The sequence below is a fragment of the Balaenoptera ricei genome, chromosome 13 (assembly GCF_028023285.1).
Source record: "Balaenoptera ricei isolate mBalRic1 chromosome 13, mBalRic1.hap2, whole genome shotgun sequence".
Lineage (NCBI taxonomy): Eukaryota > Metazoa > Chordata > Mammalia > Artiodactyla > Balaenopteridae > Balaenoptera > Balaenoptera ricei.
In genome coordinates, this window is record NC_082651.1 from 82,350,944 (window position 1) to 82,368,685 (window position 17,742).

The 17,742-nt window shown below is 43.5% G+C and overlaps 1 protein-coding gene across 7 annotated transcripts in view; it reads right to left on the minus strand.

Annotated features, from left to right (window-relative positions):
* The window catches only part of DRC1 (dynein regulatory complex subunit 1), a 51,224-nt gene extending 36,192 nt beyond the window's left edge, over positions 1–15,032 (minus strand). For 6 of the 7 annotated variants that reach the window (XM_059893428.1, XM_059893424.1, XM_059893427.1 and 3 more), the window contains exons 1-2: positions 14,834–15,032; positions 4,880–4,964 (exon numbers count right to left, since the gene is read on the minus strand). In XM_059893428.1, the coding sequence (XP_059749411.1) occupies positions 4,880–4,964; positions 14,834–14,988 (240 nt within the window). In that variant the 5' untranslated portion in view covers positions 14,989–15,032. Of the gene's footprint in view, positions 1–4,879; positions 4,966–14,833 lie in introns of those variants that run through there. The other variant, XM_059893429.1, reaches the window with a different exon arrangement.
* Between the last annotated feature and the right edge of the window lie 2,710 nt (positions 15,033–17,742).

Here is a 17,742-nt window from a genome sequence, read left to right on the forward strand (position 1 = left end):
TGAGTACGTGGGCATCCGCTCTGGGTACATCTCAGCACTTTCCCCAGCAGGCCTCCAAGTGACTGACACTGCCAGGGTCCTTTCTAAGAATCTCAGTTGGGGATGTGAGACACATAATAATAGTTGTCCTCCAATGTCCACTTCCCCCTCTTCTTTTAATAACAGAACACCCAAATTTTAGCTAGGCATTTGACCTCCCAAAATAGATACATCTCCCAACCTCCCTTGCAGCTAGAATGCAATCTGACCAATAACACATGAGCAGAAGTGTATGTGCCACTTCTGAATTGTGCCTTGAAGGGGAAAGGTGTGCCCTCTGCTGCCCCCTTTTTCTCTGTCTCCCAGGCTGGCATGTGATGCTAAAGTATGATGTGGTGAGCAGACGAAGGCAACCTAAGCAAGGGTGGAAGGAGGTGAGTTTCCCAACCTCAAAGGAACCCCCATACCAGCCCTGGACTATTTCTGCTCTGAACTATTTATTAAGTGAACCAGAGAAATAAGCTTCTACCTTGTTTAAGCTAATGTTACGTGGAACCTCTTGCTATAGGTGTTCTAATACAGGAGAGAAAGGTAGCCGACTGCACTGCCCCCTCCCTCAAAGGCCCAGGAATTTTGCTACTGGTACCCCCCCTTCTCAATTCCTCTTCGTAAATATCACATGCAGTACCTTCCCTCCTGAACTTTTGGTGATATCATGATTTCAAGATGATAAACCCTCTCAAAAAAAGTTCAAGTATCCTTAGGTTATGCCTGAGTTTTTCCAAGTCTGTTTTGGAATTTACAAATTTTTCAACTCTCAAATCATTTCTGAGCTAGGAACTTATAAATATCTCTGCTCCAGGGAGTCACTGAAATGATCAGAGTCTCTATTTCATCTCATTCTTCTAAGGAAATTTTGAAATACAGTTTTAATGAATACAGAACTGAACCTCCACCCAGCTATCCAGGGTACTCCAGGCTTTTTTTAAACAGCTGCAGCTTTATCACTTGTGCCAAACGGTTTTACATGCATAAGGAAGCAATGGCTTTCCTGTAGTTTTGAGCAATTTTCTATTTTCTACTCAGACAACGCGAACATCAGAAATTTCGGAATCAAGTATTTAAGTCTCAAAGTAAAACTGAAAATGTTACCATCAGATTAACAGACACACCCCTAACATTTTTGAGACCCAGGGTGAGAGTTTAAGTGAAGGTCCACATACCATATATTGAAATATTTAAAAATATAATTCAGTGTAATAAACCACTAAATATGTTCTATCCACCTACCTTGGCACCTTCATAACAATTTATAGGTCCTAGTTTGAATTCAGACTACATATCAGAGTTCCTTTCAGAACTTGGTGGCTAAGGGACAGCCAGTCTCTGGCCACCAGCCTGGAGCCCACCCCATTCTCTTCACACTCCTAGCTCCGTCCTTCAGATGCAGTCATGTGAATTTCCCAGACCACACGTGTGAGCTCCGTCTAAACCCCTGGTCATCCCTGAGGCCTTGTTTGCCCTGAGCAGGACAGACCCTGGGAAGAGGCCCATGCAGGCCTTGAAAGTGGGTTCAGAACTATTTGGGCAGGGAATTTGGAGTTCTGTGACACTCAGAGAGTGATCTAATGGGGGCACTTGGGCTCTGAGTAGACTTGAGGCAAGTCCACTTGAGGGGGTGCATCCAGAGGAGGGCCAGAACAAGACACAGGACCCTCCTCATTACCACTTTTATTCAATGGGCTAGAGGGCCTATCTAGTGCAATAAGGCAAGAAAAAAAATTTTAAGGTATCAAAATTGAACAGGAAAAGATAAAACTGTCATTTTCAGATGATTATATATGTAAAACAAACAAACAAACAAAAATAACCTACAGGTAAACTATTAGAATTAACAAATGAATTTGACCAGGTTGCTGGATATCAGATCAATATATAAAAACCAATTGTACTTTTATATAATCAACAATGAACAATTATAACTTCAAGAAGAAGTATAGGGACTTCCCTGGTGGTGCAGTGGTTAAGAATCCGCCTGCCACATCATCAGAAAATCTACAAACAACAAATGCTGGAGAGGGTGTGGAGAAAAGGGAACCTTCTTGCACTGTTGGTGGGAATGTAAATTGATACAGCCACTATGGAGAACAATATGGAGGTTCCTTAAAAAACTAAAAATAGAATTACCATATGACCCAGCAATCCCACTGCTGGGCATATACCCAGAGAAAACCGTAATTCAAAAAGACACATGCACCCCGATGTTCATTGCAGCACTATTTACAATAGCCAGGTCATGGAAGCAACCTAAATGCCCATTGACAGACGAATGGATAAAGAAGTTGTGGTACATATATACAATGGAATATTACTCAGCCATAAAAAGGAATGAAATTGAGTCATTTGTTGAGACGTGGTTGGATCTAGAGACTGTCATACAGAGTGAAGTAAGTCAGAAAGAGAAAAACAAATATCGTATATTAACGCATGTATGTGGAACCTAGAAAAATGGTACAGATGAACCGGGTTGCAGGGCAGAAGTTGAGACACAGATGTAGAGAACAAACGTATGGACACCAAGGGGGGAAAACTGCGGTGGGGTGGGGATGGTGGTGTGCTGAATTGGGCGATTGGGATTGACATGTATACAGTGATGTGTATAAAATTGGTGACTGATTAAAAAAAAAAAAAGAATCCGCCTGCCAACACAGGGACAAGGGTTCGATCCCTGGTCCAGGAAGATCCCACATGCCACGGAGCAACTAAGCCCATGCGCCACAACTACTGAGCCCTCGTGCCACAACTACTGAAGCCCGCACTCCCTAGGGCCTGTACTCCGCAACAAGAAGCCACCGCAATGAGAAGCCCAGGCACCACAACGAAGAGTAGACCCCGCTCACTGCAACTAGAGAAAGCCCGCACGCAGCAGTGAAGACCCAATGCAGCCAAAAATAAATAATAATTAAAAAAAGAAAAAGTATAAAACATTGCTGAGGGAAATTAAAGAATACTTAAATAAAAGGAGGGATAATTTATCCTCACAGATTATAAATCTCTATATTGGTAAGATATTAATTTTTTCCCAAATTGATCTATAGATTCAATCCAATCTCAATTAAAATCCCAGCTGCTTTTTTTTGGTGAAAATTGAGAAGCTAATTCTAAAATTTATATGGAAATACAAAGGGTCAAGAACAGCCAAGATCATCTTGAAGAAGCACAAAGTTGGAGGACTTACCCTACCAGATATCAAGGCCTGTCATGCAGCTACAGTAATTAAAATAGTGTGGAATTGGCATAAAGACAACTGACCAATGGAACAGAATAGAGAATCTAGAAACAAACAAGTATGCTCACCTGATTTGCAACAAAGGTGCATTGCAAAGCAAAGGGGAAAGGATGATCTCTCTAAATGGTGCTGGGTTAATTAAAGATCCATTTAGAAAACAATGAACCTTGAGCCCTACTTTTACACCACACACAAAAATGGATTCCAGATCCATTTTGGTCTAGATTGTAGACCAAAATGTAAACAGTAGAACGATGAGGCTTCTAGAAGAAAACATGGAAGAATATCTTTATAAAGTTGGAGTAGATCAAGATTAAACAGGAAACAAAAAGAATTATCATTTTAAAAAATGATTGATAAGGTTCAGGACAGGGGCCCCTCCTGCCCAGGTCTTAGGGCAGAACTGGTTGTTAATACCTTGATATTGAGAAAGGTAGCATTTTCTTTATACATTTCTCTTCAATGCCAACACTCTTCCCGATTTAAGTCCTAAGTGAAAGGAACCTGGGAAAGCTGCTGATGAAAACAACATTATCTCTCTGGTTTTACACTCAATTTTACACTCTAAAATTGAAAATATAATGAACTGTATATCAGTATTTTCAGGATTATAGCAGTATCTACTACAACAGTCTTTTCAAGATTTTATATAATACCCTTTTTATCCTACACAGAAACACTCAGAGATCACCAACCTTTAGATGAAGTACCCTAAGTATAAAGAGGTGATCTGGAACAAGAATCCATAATAGTTCAATATTCTTTCCACTACAATAAAATATTTTATCCTTGATCCAGTACAGCACAGGTTATTCAATTATTGCTAGATACCTCTATGCTCTATAATAATATTTCAGTAATTTGAATATTTTTTTCTCCCAGTAAATACACTTCAATTTCTGCTAGCAGTGATCTCTCTTCTCCACTTCTATAAATCCCATTTAACTTTTCTAAGACCCAGCTCAAATCCCACTTTTCTCCGTGGAACCTTCCCTGACCAGGCCGTCTCCGTGAGCTCCTTCCCATATCTCAACGCCCACGGTGTCACTGTGCATGCAATTAATTAAGTAAACGCGGCACTGTGCCAGTTCCGGCGCGCTGCTTTGAACTACTGTTTATCCCTCCTGCGCCTCTCGCTCCAAGTCCTTTATTCATGTCTCAGGAGCCCTGTCATCGCCACGGGAGAGCGATCAAAGACTTCCTTTTAGAGTTTATTGGGTACAAGCTCTGCCCTACTCCACAGCTACACCAAGAGGCCCTCGCTCTTCTAGAACTTACAGTTCCACTGAGGACACCGCACGCACACACATCTTCGAAAAGTCATACAAGGCAGAAAAGTATCTAAAATGAAATGAATGGTACAGACGGGAAGTTAAAGAGTTCAACCTGCACCGAGGAGGAATTCGTGGAAGAGTTGGGACGTGAGATGGTCTTGAAGTCTGTGAAGGCAGCCTGAGGAAAGGAGAGGGGAAAGGGGGAGGGGAGAGGACAGGAGGGAAGAAGAGGGGAGGGGCGGGGCTTGGCATTGCAGCCCCCCAAAAGCACAGCACAGGAAGAGCAAAGCCCCAGTCCTACAGGACACTCGCGACCCATTTACTCCCCAGTTCCTACCAGTCTGCTTTCTTCTTTCTGTTTGTAGCTCTTGCTTTGATCTTCCTCACTCTCCTTGCCGTCTAAATATTCTCCAAGCGCTTCCCTGTGATGGAAAACAGTAGAGAAACTGAAGTTACTTCTAGTACTTAGAGTCTATATTTTAAAATTTCATAGTACATCACAGTATATACAAAAATATGTTCTATATGGATAAAAATTTGAATACTAAAAAAACACAATCGTAAAAACACTAGAATTAAATACAGGCGAGAACCTCTATTAGAGTAAGATCAAAGTTAGAAAAAAAAAAAGAGTGAAAGGTTTTACTTCCTAAAATTTAAACATTTTGGGAGTTCCCTGGTGGTCCAATGGTTAGGACTCAGCCCTTTCACTGCCTTGGGCTGCGGTTCAATCCCTGGTGGGGGAACTAAGATCCCACAAGCCATGTGTTGTGGCCAAAAAAAATTAAACATTTTATCCTTGAAAGTCAAGGGATAAACTGGTAAAAGATATTTGACAAACTTCTGCTCTAAAATAGAATGGGATCCTTCAAATCCGTACAGAAAAGACAAAATACCATTAACACAACATTGTAAATCAACTATACTTAAATTTTGAAAAGTTAAATTAATTTTTTTAAAAGACAAAATACCAAATAGGAAAATTGGCAAAGGATGTGAACAAGCAGTTTACAGAAGAAATACAAATGGCAATAGACATTTGAAGATATGTTCAACTTCACATATTACCAGAGAAATGAAATTGAAAACCCTGTGAGGTATCCTCATTCTCCTATCAAGAGAAAAGATTTAAAAGTTGATAGTATCTGGTGGGGCAGAGGGTGTGGGTGACCATTGGTTCATACTCCATGGTTGGGAATGTGAAAGGTCACAACCCATCCAAAAGGTAATTTGGCCAAGACTTTTCCAAAACTTACACGGGCCTCCTGTCTGACTGAACCTTTACGAACTTTCCACAGAAAGCTTTCACAAGTTCACAAAGAAATATGCACAAGAATGATTACTGCAGCACTCTCTCTACTAGCAGGAATGTGGAAACATTCTACATACATATTAATAGTTGCCTGTTTAAATAACTTGTGAGACAACAACACAAGAAAATATATTGTAGCCTATTAAAAAAAAAAATGATGTGCTATCTAGCAGCACAGAAAGATGTCCACAATATGTAAGTAAAAAGAGCCAGCTGTAGAACAATATGTAAAGTATAATATAGATTTTCTTCTTAAAATAGGCTTATATACATATGCACAGGAAAAATCTTGGAAGGATTTATGACAAACAGATGACAGTAATTATTTAAGGAAAGAGAACTTTACTGAGGACTTATAGTTTCTACATTTTTCTATTGCATGAATTTTATAAATAGCACATATGTGTGTATGTGTTAATCAGAAAATAAGACCAAAGATGACGGGGGAAAGATAAGGTTCCAGATTCTGGGCTTCTTTGGAGGAGGCATGGGGGAATGACCCCACCAATACCCACCCCACTTACATCGTGGAGGTCCGCTCTCTCCTCTGGCACACAGCGGCCATGAGGATTCCCAGTTCTGCCTTAAGAAAAATGAAACCGTCATCTTATGGCTTCAACCATGGTGAAACAAGCAAATCGCTTTCTTGACTCTTCATTCTTTCTTGACTTTTTCTCTCCCTGACTTCCATCTCCCTTCCCTTTGTTTAAAGGTCAGCACAGCCCTACATCGTGCTACACCATTTTTGAGAGCTGGAATTGAGTTAGCACCCCTCACCCCACTCCCAGTCCAACTGAAACTCTTTTTTCTTGTCATTTCATTCACTTCCATACTCTTATTGAACCTACTCATTGCCCTTACCGAGAAAACGATTTGTTTCATTCTACTCAGGGCTTCAGATATTGCCAAGCTAATGGTTCTCATCACCATCCAAAACACACTCATTCACCTGACTTTCTACTTTGACCACCAATTAATTACCACCTCTGTCTAAATAATCCTTCCAACTACTTCCGGGAGCAAAGACCTGTGCTTCAGAAAGAAAAATAACTATGCTACACATTCTTATCATCTAGTTTCAGCTTTAATCCCATTGCTGCCTTTTACTGATCATTTCTGACTGCCTAGCACCGCACTGTCCAATAGCCACTAACCACATGTGGCTACTGAGCACTTGAAATGTGGCTGATCCAAACTGAAATGTGCTATGAGTGTAAAATATGAACTAGATGGATTTTGAAGACTTTCAACAAAAAAATGCAAAATATCTCAATATGATTTATACTGATTACATGTTAAAATAATATTTTTATATAGTGAGTTCAACAAAATAAATTACAAAATTTAATTTCACCTGTTCTATTTTTTTAATGTGGATGCTAATTTATGTATTGTATTTCTCTTGGTCGGTGCTGACCTATCATATTCCCTAAAGTTGCCATCCCAGACTTCTCTCTCCTCAGGTTTGAGCTGGATCCCTCTTTTGGGAAACTGCTTCCCCACCACTGCCACCCATATGGTCTCAATGGGAGCTGCCATCTTGAATAACCATACCTCCAGACAAGTCAGAGACCTTTCTCAGGACTTACAAAATTGAAACGTAATTGATTGTTTGGCTGGGTTTAGAGCTCCAGGTTGAAAATCATTTTTCTTCAGAACTTTGAGGGCATTGCTCATTGTCTTCTGGTGTCCACTGTGGCTATTTACGAAACCAGATGTCATCCTGTTTCTTAATTCTTTCTTTGTACGTGAGAGTTGTCATTACTGTTGGCATCGTTGTTCACTCTGGAAGCTTGTAGGGCCCTTCTTTTGGTTCTTGGTGTTCTGAACATGCTCAGTGGTGTGCCTGGGGTGGGTCTACTTTCATTCATTGTGCTGGCAGGTGGTCCCTTTCAACCAGGGTACTCATGATCTTCAGTTCTGAGAAATGTTCTTAAATTCTTTCAGTGATCATTTCCACCCTTCTGTTTACTCTCTCCTTTCTTTCTGGATCTAGAAAGGAGATACTAGATCTCCTGGACTAGTCCTCTAATTTTTAAAAAATCTTTTTCTCTACTAGTTTCTATCTTTTTTCCTTTTTGTTCTATCTCCCAGGCAATTCCATTATCTTTACTTCCCAACCCTTCTACTGTTTCCCATTTCGACCTTATTTTTAATTTCCAAGAGCTCTGTTTTGATCTCTAGATTATTTTAATAGCATCCTATTCTTGTTTCAAGTTTGCAATTATCTTTTCTTTTTTCTCTGAGGATCCTTTTTTTTTTTTAATTTTATTTATTTTTGGCTGCGTTGGGTCTTCATTGCGGTGTGCGGGCTTCTCATTCCGGTGGCTTCTCTTGTTGCGGAGCACAGGCTCTAGGTGCGCAGGCTTCAGTAGTTGTGGTGCACGGGCTCTAGAGCACAGGCTCAGTAGTTGTGGCACACAGGCTTAGTTGCTCCACGGCATGTGGGATCTTCCCGGACCAGGGATCGAACCTGTGTCTACCGCATTAACAGGCGGATTCTTTTTTTCTTTTTTTAACATCTTTATTGGAGTATAATTGCTTTACATTGTTGTGTTAGTTTCTGCTGTATAACAAAGTGAATCAGCTATACATATACATATATCCCCATATCCTCTGCCTCTTGCATCTCCCTCCCTCTCTCCCTGTCCCACCCCTCTAAGTGGTCACAAAGCACCAAGCTGATCTCCCTGTGCTATGCAGCTGCTTCCCACTAGCTAGCTATTTCACATTTGGTAGTGTATATATGTCAATGCCACTCTCTCACTTCGTCCCAGCTTACCCTTCCCCCTCCCCATGTCCTCAAGTCCATTATCTACGCCGGCATCTTTATTCCTGTCCTGCTCCTAGGTTCTTCAGAACCATTTTTTTTTTTTTTTAAGATTCTATACATATGTGTTAGCATACAGTATTTGTTTTTCTCTTTCTGACTTACTTCACTCTGTATGACAGACTCAAGGTCCATCCACCTCACTACAAATAACTCAGTTTCATTTCCTTTTATGGCTGAGTAATATTCCATTGTATATATAGGCCACATCTTCTTTATCCATTCATCTGTCGATGGACACTTAGGTTGCTTCCATGTCCTGGCTCTTGTAAATAGAGCTGCAATGAACATTGTGGTACATGACTCTTTTTGAATTATGGTTTTCTCAGGGTGTATGCCCAGTAGTGGGATTGCTGGGTAGTATGGTAGTTCTATTTTTAGTTTTTTAAGGAACCTCCATACTGTTCTCCATAGTGGCTGTATCAATTTACATTCCCACCAACAGTGCAAGAGGGTTCCCTTTTCTCCACACCCTCTCCAGCATTTATTGTTTGTAGATTTTTTGATGACGGCCATTCTGACTGGTGTGAGGTGTACCTCATTGTAGTTTTGATTTGCATTTCTCTAATGATTAGCGATGTTGAGCATTCTTTCATGTGTTTGTTGGTGATCTGTATATCTTCTTCTGAGGATCTTAATGACTGTCATTTTTTCCTTTTTTCTTTCTTTTCTCTTTTTTTAAATTTTTCGGCGGTGCTGCACAGCATGCGAGATCTTAGTTCCCCGACCAGGGATCGAACCCTGCATTGGAAGCGTGGAGTCTTAACCACTGGACTGCCACAGAAGTCCCTGTCTTTCTTTTTTAATTGAAGTAAAATTGGTATATAACATTATATAAGTTTCAAGTGTACTTAAAGATAGTCTTTTCGTTGTGTTTTGTTGTTTTCTTCCTACATGGTCTCAATTTCCTCTAAGTTGCTTTTTTCTGTTTATTCATTTTGGTGTCTACCTTTCACCGTAAAGACTTTCTTCAGACATCTCGAAATCCTTGGCTACCTTTCCATGCTAAGACGAAAAATCTTATGAAAGTGCTGAGTGCAAGGGTGTGGTATAACAGCTGTGAACTTCAGTGCAGGACAATCTACCTGAACCATTTCCTGGGCAAACTTGATTTCAGTGTCTTTAAGTCCCTCCTTCTGGGCCGGTCAGATTCTGCAGAGAGATTTCTCCAGTCTCCTGCCTGCAACGGGCAGGTCCTGCCCGCATTCCAGGAACGGGGAGGTGGAGGCGCTCAGCTCCACTGTGCACGTGTCCATGGAATCCCCTTGCTTTTAGTACCATGTCCTTGCCTCCTCTCTGCCAGCATCCCCCAAATCATGCATCCTCCATTTTACTTTCTCCAAACCTCCGGTCAACTGTGCAAAGTGGGAGAAAGGTTCTTGACATCTATTAATTTTCCAATCAATTCTCCTTATTTTAGTTCCCTCTTCACCCCTATCCAGATAAACCTGATGCTGCCTTTTGGAGATTTATTGCAGAGGAAATCAAGGGGGCTCTCAGTTTTCCTCACTACTAGTTTATATTTCCATATTCTTGAATCTGCTAAGCCATTTACCATCTGTCTATATACGTCCCAGCTTCCAAAATGTTGTTGCTATTGAGTCCCCCTGTTTTGCTTGACTTTGTGGGTTTATATCATTTTTACTTAATCCCTTGAAATCTCATTTTTGATAGAGATCCTAGGTAAATGCATGTGTTCTATCCACCATCTTGACTCAGAAGTGACATCTCTCAGGAATTTGAAATGTCAACTGAAAAACTAGAGATTGAGAGTTTTGGGTGCTTTAGCCATTAATCTTATTCTTTATCTTCATATGACATTTGATTCTGTTAACAGCTTCCCCTCTAAAACTACACCTCATTGACCCACCAAGGCCTAGGCAGTTAGGGCGGTGGGCACCATAGGCAATCAAGGAGCCCAAGGCTAATTTTAAAACAACACAACTGACTAAAGTCAGTCTGTTTTTTATTATCACCCTGTGCCAGCAACAAAACAATTCGTAAAACACTCCTTTCTGAAAAATCTTTTGTTAATCTAAGTTCCAAAAAATTGCTGCAGTACTGTTGATTTTTAAATCTTTTTTTTTTTAATTTATGTGGGTTTTTAAAAATTTTTTATTTATTTTTGGCTGCATTGGGTCTTAGTTGCTGCACTCGGGCTTTCTCTAGTTGTGGCGAGCAGTGGTTTCTCTTGTTGCAGGGCACAGGCTTTAGGAATGCGGGCTTCAGTAGTTGTGGCATGTGGGCTCAGTAGTTGCAGCACGTGGGCTCTAGAGCACAGGCCCAGTAGTTGTGGCACACGGGCTTAGTTGCTCTGCTGCATGTGGGATCTTCCCGGACCAGGGATTGAACCCGTGCCCCCTGCATTGGCAGGCGGATTCTTAACCACTGTGCCACCAGGGAAATCCCTACTGTTGTTTTTTAATAATATATATGTAAGCGTCAATATAGCACCTTTCTATTTCTTATCCTTGAAGAAGGAAGTTAATTTGTAGAACTTGCAATTATACAGTTGGTCTCTGACACACAGACTCAGCTACGTGCATGTGTTTTGAGAGCACATTTGAAATGGTTCAGAACTGTCCCAGCTCACTTCAGCGCAGGGCACGTCCACAACCCCCCAGGTACTATATATCCCAGCAGATTAGGGATTTGACATAAACAACACTAGCCCAGTTATTAGAAACATGAAGAAACTGAACCTGAGTTACTTCTATTCTGTCATTCTATACACAACTCGTTCTCTAAGTCTTGCGAATTCACTCCTTTGGGAACATTTCTTCATATGCTTTTTTCTTCCTTTTTTTCCCCAAAACACATGTAATTTTTCTTTTGGCCATGTTGTGGGATCTTAGTTCCCCAACCAGGGATCGAACCCAGGCCCTCGGCAGTGAAAGCGCAGAGTCCTAACCACTGGACCACCAGGGAATTCCCCACATGTAATTTAAAAGTATTCATTGGGACTTCCCTCGTGGGGCAGTGGTTAAGAATCAACCTGCCAACGCAGGGGACACGGGTTCGAGCCCTGATCCGGGACGATCCCACATGCCACGGAGCAACTAAGCCCGTGTGCCACAACTACTGAGCCTGTGCTCTAGAGCCCACAAGCCACAACTATTGAAGCCCACGCGCCTAGAGCCCGAGCTCTGCAGCAAGAGAAGCCACCGCAATGAGAAGCCTGCCCACCGCAACGAAGACCCAACGCAGCCAAAAATAAATAAATAATTTTTAAAAACATATATAAAAGTATTCATCCATTACTTCTTTCTCATTTTGCATTGTAAATTTTATTTTTTAAAAATTACTGGCATGGTAATATAACAAAGTTCAATAAAAGAAAATGTTCACTTTCTGCTTTTCTTTTCAGGCTATTGTTATTATCTGTGTTTTAGAAATTACCTGCTCCAGGCGTCAAATTCATTAGGTACGGGGCTTCCCTGGTGGCGCAGTGGTTGAGAATCTGCCTGCCAATGCAGGGGACACGGGTTCGAGCCCTGGTCTGGGAAGATCCCACATGCCGCGGAGCAACTGGGCCCGTGAGCCACAATTACTGAGCCTGCGCGTCTGGAGCCTGTGCTCCACAACAAGAGAGGCCGCGATGGTGAGAGGCCTGCGCACCGCGATGAAGAGTGCTCCCCACTTGCCACAACTAGAGAGAGCCCTCGCACAGAAACGAAGACCCAACACAGTCATAAATAAATAAATAAATAAATACGAACGTGAATTAAAAAAAAAAAAATTCATTAGGTACGCTACTGCACCTCACTTGTTTGTTTTTCCACCAGCCTCAACTGGCCATTCTATCTTATTCTCCTTGTCAGCGTTTCCTCTTCCATCAACTTCTAAATGCTGGGCTTCCTTAGGACTTAGCCATGAATGCTTTTCTCATCCGTTTTAATCCTCTTTCCCAGTGTAATTTAATTCATTCCTATGGTTTAAAATACAATCATAACGCTGCTGACTCTTTGCACTGGTACCTCTAATCCAGATCTCTTCTGAGTTTAAGACCCATACCCAACTGCCTAGTGGACATCTCAATTTTAATGTCTTACAAAATTCGACTTCCCTTAATATGGACAAAACCAAACCTTTGATTTTCAACTCCTGCCTTACTGCCCCCATCACTGTCTTTACCATCTCAATAAAAGGTACTACCATCTATCTACCCAGCTGTTCAAGCCATTCTAGCTTCTCCCCTGCCTTTCATCAGCATGTCCAATCAATCAGTAAATCCAGTCAATTTCAATTCCAAAATATGTCTGGAGTGCATCTGCTTTCTCTTCAAACCACTGCCACTAACTAGTTCAGACCAACTTCATCTCTCACCTGGACAAATACAACTGCTTCCTAACTGGACTCCTTACTTTCACTTCTGGCTCCTCCAAACCATTCCCCAAAGAGCAACCAGAGTGAACTTAACATACTTAGAAATTTGAGAAATTCTCACACTAGGTCCTTGGCCTGTGGGTAAGAGCTATCACCATGTGGAAGGTCAAATGGACATGCCGAAACTTCACCCAAGTGCATAAAAAAGCACTATTGTCAACCGGGGGGGATGGTGGGGATTAGTGTCACCCTTAAGGATCTCAAGGATTTGGGAGTGGTGGTGCCTATCAAATCTCCATTTAATTCACTGGTCTGGTCCCTGCAAAAACTGGATGGATCCAAGATAATAACTGTCAATTACTGCAAGCTCACCCAAGCCGCAGTCCTAATCGCAGCTGACATGCAGGTCGGGTGTCTTTGCTAGAGCAGGTTACTGTGGCCTTAGGTACATGGAATGTAGCCACTGATTGGGCCAAATGCATTATTTTCTACCTCAATCAGGAAAAAGGATCAGGAAGTTCACATTTACATGGAACAGATAATGTATACTCACATAGGCCTCTCACTCACAGAGCCATGTTAACTCTCCTGATCTGTCAAAATATAGTCTGAATAGATCAGGACCATCTGAATATCCCACAGAACAGCACATTGATCTATTACATCAGGGTTGGCAAACACTGGCCTATGGGTCAAATCTGACCCACCTGTTTTTGTATGGCGTACAAGTGAAGAATGATTTTTACATTTTCAAATTTTTTTTTTTTAAAGATCAAGATGAATAGGCAGAGCGCAGAGGGTTTTTAGGGCACTGAAGCTATTCTGTACAATACTGTAATGGTGGAAACGTGTCATTATATATCTATCAAGATCCATCAATTGTAGCAAATGTACCACTCTGGTGGGGAAGGTTGATAGTGGAGGAGGTTATACATGTGTTAGGGCTAGGGGGTATATGGGAAATCTCTGTACTTTCCACTTGACTTTTCTGTGAACCTAAAACTGCTCTAAAATATGAAATTTATTAATTTAGGGAAAAAAAGATCTAAATATGAGGGATATTTGTGACACATGAACATTATATGAAATTCAGATTTCAGTGTTTTTTAGTAAAGTTTTATTGGAACCCAGCCACATCACTTTAGGGCCCTTGTGTCCAAAGGCCAGCAGACAAGAAGAGAAGCACCATCTTGGCAGGGCAGCTGACCCTGACCAGCAGGACCAGGTATAAGTGCTGTCACACTGAGAGGGTGTTCAGGGGGTCACGCAGGTTCTCCTTTGTACCCCCTTAAGACAAGGCCACTCCGTCTGTGAACGGACAGGTGCGGCAACCCCGGCCTGAGAACGGCGTGGTTATCAGCCTCAGAGCCTGCAGGAAAAGGGGTTTGTGTCACACACCCAGATAAGCCACTGAGACCAGCAGAAGTGATAGCCGAGGTCCACTCCATAACTACTTGTGGAAGGAAGGCAGGCTGGGAGGCAAGGAGGAAAGAAAGACCTCGGCGGGCAGGTCGTGGAGCCCGCCTCTTCAGCGTATGGCCCACAGTGCCTGGCGCAGCAGGCTCTCAATGAACATGCTGGAGGGATTATGATTTCCGTCTTTGACTTTACTAGTGTGTTCAATGTTTTAATATCCCATGCTTTGTTTGAACCTTCTGGTAGAAATGTTTTCTATCTTATCAAGAAACAAGGCCGGCTCATACGTAGGGCACGCCGCCCCCTCACCGCAGGGGCTCCGGCCCGGAGAAGCCACCCCCTCATCCCCGTACCGCGTCACCGCACCCTGGGCGCTCCTTGGCGGGACCCGCCCAAACCCAGCTCACCGCCTCCGAGCTTCCAGGCGCGCCGCGATGCGGAGGCGCCGGGCCTGGATCCTCTCCTGAGGGTTATCAGAATGTATCGAGGGCCCGATAACCGGGGTGGCTAAATGCTCCTCCTCCTTCTCCTCCAGGACCCCCAGGGATCCCGGCGGATTCATGGCAGGTGCCTCCCGCCCCCAGGCAGCTCTGCCTGGACCGCAGCCGGACTACCGCCTTGTTGCTAACAACAAGCCGTTGCTAACAACAAGCCGTTGCCAGGGAAAAACAGTCACCTAATCCGCAGCTGGCGTGGTTGCGCGCGCATCCCCTCAGGCTCCGCCCACTGGTGTTCCGAAAGCTATATCCCAGCTTGGTGCTTTATTCCTTTCTCCTGCAATTGGGGTAATCCCCACGAAGGCCCGGGGGTATTAACGGAGGCTGGAAGATTTAAGAGCTGCACCAAGTTGTGATTCGTCACTTACTGACCCTGATGATTGATTCTTCATTCATCAAATAAATATTCCTCAAAATCATATTCATCAAATATAATTGAGTGCCTACTCTATGCCAATCACTGTGCTAGCGCTGAGGATACAAGCGTTGTCCTTTCCTCATGGAGCGGATAGAATAGTAGGATCGCTCGGAAAGTTTGAACTAAAGTATACTGTATCCATCTACTCGGCATCCATTCATTTTTGAGCTCCTATTGATACTTTGTGCATTCGGCCCTTATGTTCTCTAGAATATATCCATCAAGGAATTGTCTTCGGTAGCGGTTTTCAGTAGGGCTGAAACCTAGGACAATCCCACCATCACCACTTGCAATCACATACTTACAGAAAGAGGAAAAGGAGAGCAGAGGAAAATGGTACGGAAGGCAGGGGTCGGGGGGAGTGAAAGTTAAGAGCACAGAAGCACAATTAAACTTTTGAGGAGTCCCTTGAGAGGCACTATTTCCTGGGCGTTTTTGTGTGTGTGTCGCATTGCCAGCGAAAAATTCATAGTGTTCTTACTGAGAATTAAAATCCTTTCGAAAACAAGCTGGATAACATTTGGCAGAATCTTATCCCACTGGCCTGAGGTTAACCCGGGAAAGGGCACTGCAGTAGTAAGAAAATGCAGGTCCTAGTCCTAGACCGGCCCTGCAACCTTAGGTATGCCACAACTTCTTGACCGTTTTCTCAGCTGTACTGCCTGCCTACTCAAATCACAGGCAATTGTGAGGCCAAAGAAGATAATCGCGTTGTGAATAAGACCTACCCAGAGGCAAATGGAGTTTTTTTTCTTTTTTCCTTTTTTGCTTTCTTCATGAGCCTTTACTGGGTGTTCTGGGGGCAAGGGAGAGGTGCAGCCTCATAGAAATGAGGGGGGGGGGGTGGGTCTCAGGATGAACTGCTGGACTCCGTGATGCTCTTGGAATAAGTCACATCTTTACGCAGCCGCTGGGGGGGGGGGTCCTCTCTGGGTCTCTGGGGGTTCTGATTCCTCTCCTCACTTCAAGGAACCCTCTTGGCCTTGGCTGCCCAGAGGAGCCTGGTCCAGGAGAGACTCCAATTGCAGAGATGGGGTGACTGGGCCTGGGGCTGGGGCAAGATTTGGGAGCCAGATGCCGCTTGGGGGTGGGGGTCCGGGGGAAAGAGATCGAATAGAAGCTTTGGCCCTTCTGATTCTTGCTGGGGATGTCCAGCACCTTCCCTTCCACGGGCCATGCCTCACTCTTCCTTGGGGCCCTCCGGGGCTGGTATAGGGCATTGCTGTAGAGTGGATTCCCTGCGTCTCTGTTCCGGCAGCGGCGGCGGCCCCATATCCGGGCGCCCAGAGCAAAAGCAGCCACGGCCACGGGCCCCGTCACCACCAGCGCGGAGAGCCCCGGGGAGGCGGTGGTGGTTTGTGGGCGGTCTGACTGGGGGCGGGGCACGGGGGGGCGGTGCGGGGCTGGAGGAGGGATCGGAGTTTTCTTTTTTAAATTTTTCCAAGTGTACAAGTGGTAGGGAGATTTAGGAGTGCCAAAATCTTGGAGCAGTCAAGAGTCCAACACCTGCCTGGATCCTTGTCCCATATCTAGCTGGGGTGAGGAGTCTGGAGGGCGGGGGAGGGGAACGAGTTTGCTTCGGGCCTCAGGGCCCTCTACCAAATCTCTCTCCTTTAGTTGTGACCTCCAGCTTTAACCTTCCCTAGGGGCTGAGGAATCAGGGGCAAGATATAGTTCTGACCCCTAACTCCTCTAGGTTCTGGTTCATGTCTCCACCACCTGTGAGAAGAGACACAAGTACAAGTGTGTGTGCATGTCTACGGCTGGGAGTAGGATACAACAAGAAAGTCAGTGGGAATCGGCTGTCACACAAGAGATGGGAGAGAGAGCAAAGGTACCATAAAGACTCATAAAGAGCGATCAATAAGCTGCTTGGCCTAAAGCCAGACATTTTTTGTGATAAGGAATCTGACTCCCTTTTTTGCTGTTTGAGCTTTTAAGCCTCATGCCTTTTTCCCCCTTTGCTCCACATCTGGGCAGCTGACTTAAAAAAAACAAAAACAAAAAACCCTGGGTGCTCTCTCCTTTGGTGGGAGGTTCTTACTGTGTGTGCTGGGTACCCTCATCCTGGCCCTACCTCCCAACCATAACAATACCCCAGGCCAGCCTCCTTTCCTGGCTCTCTCCAGACATTTCCCAGCCAGCTGGGAGGTCTTTGCTGCTGTCACAGACAGCCTCAATTATATAAATAACAAACCTTTTTCATAGATGTGGAAAAAAAGACACTCTCATTCACTGCTGGAAAGACACCCTTTAGGAAGACAGTTTGCCAGTAGCAATAGTTTAAATAAGCATATGCACTGAGTAGGCATTCCCACTTAAAAGAACTATCCTTGAGAGATAATAGGTCTAGGCTATAGCCCCATGGGGTCAAAATTACATCAGTAATTTTTTTAAGTTT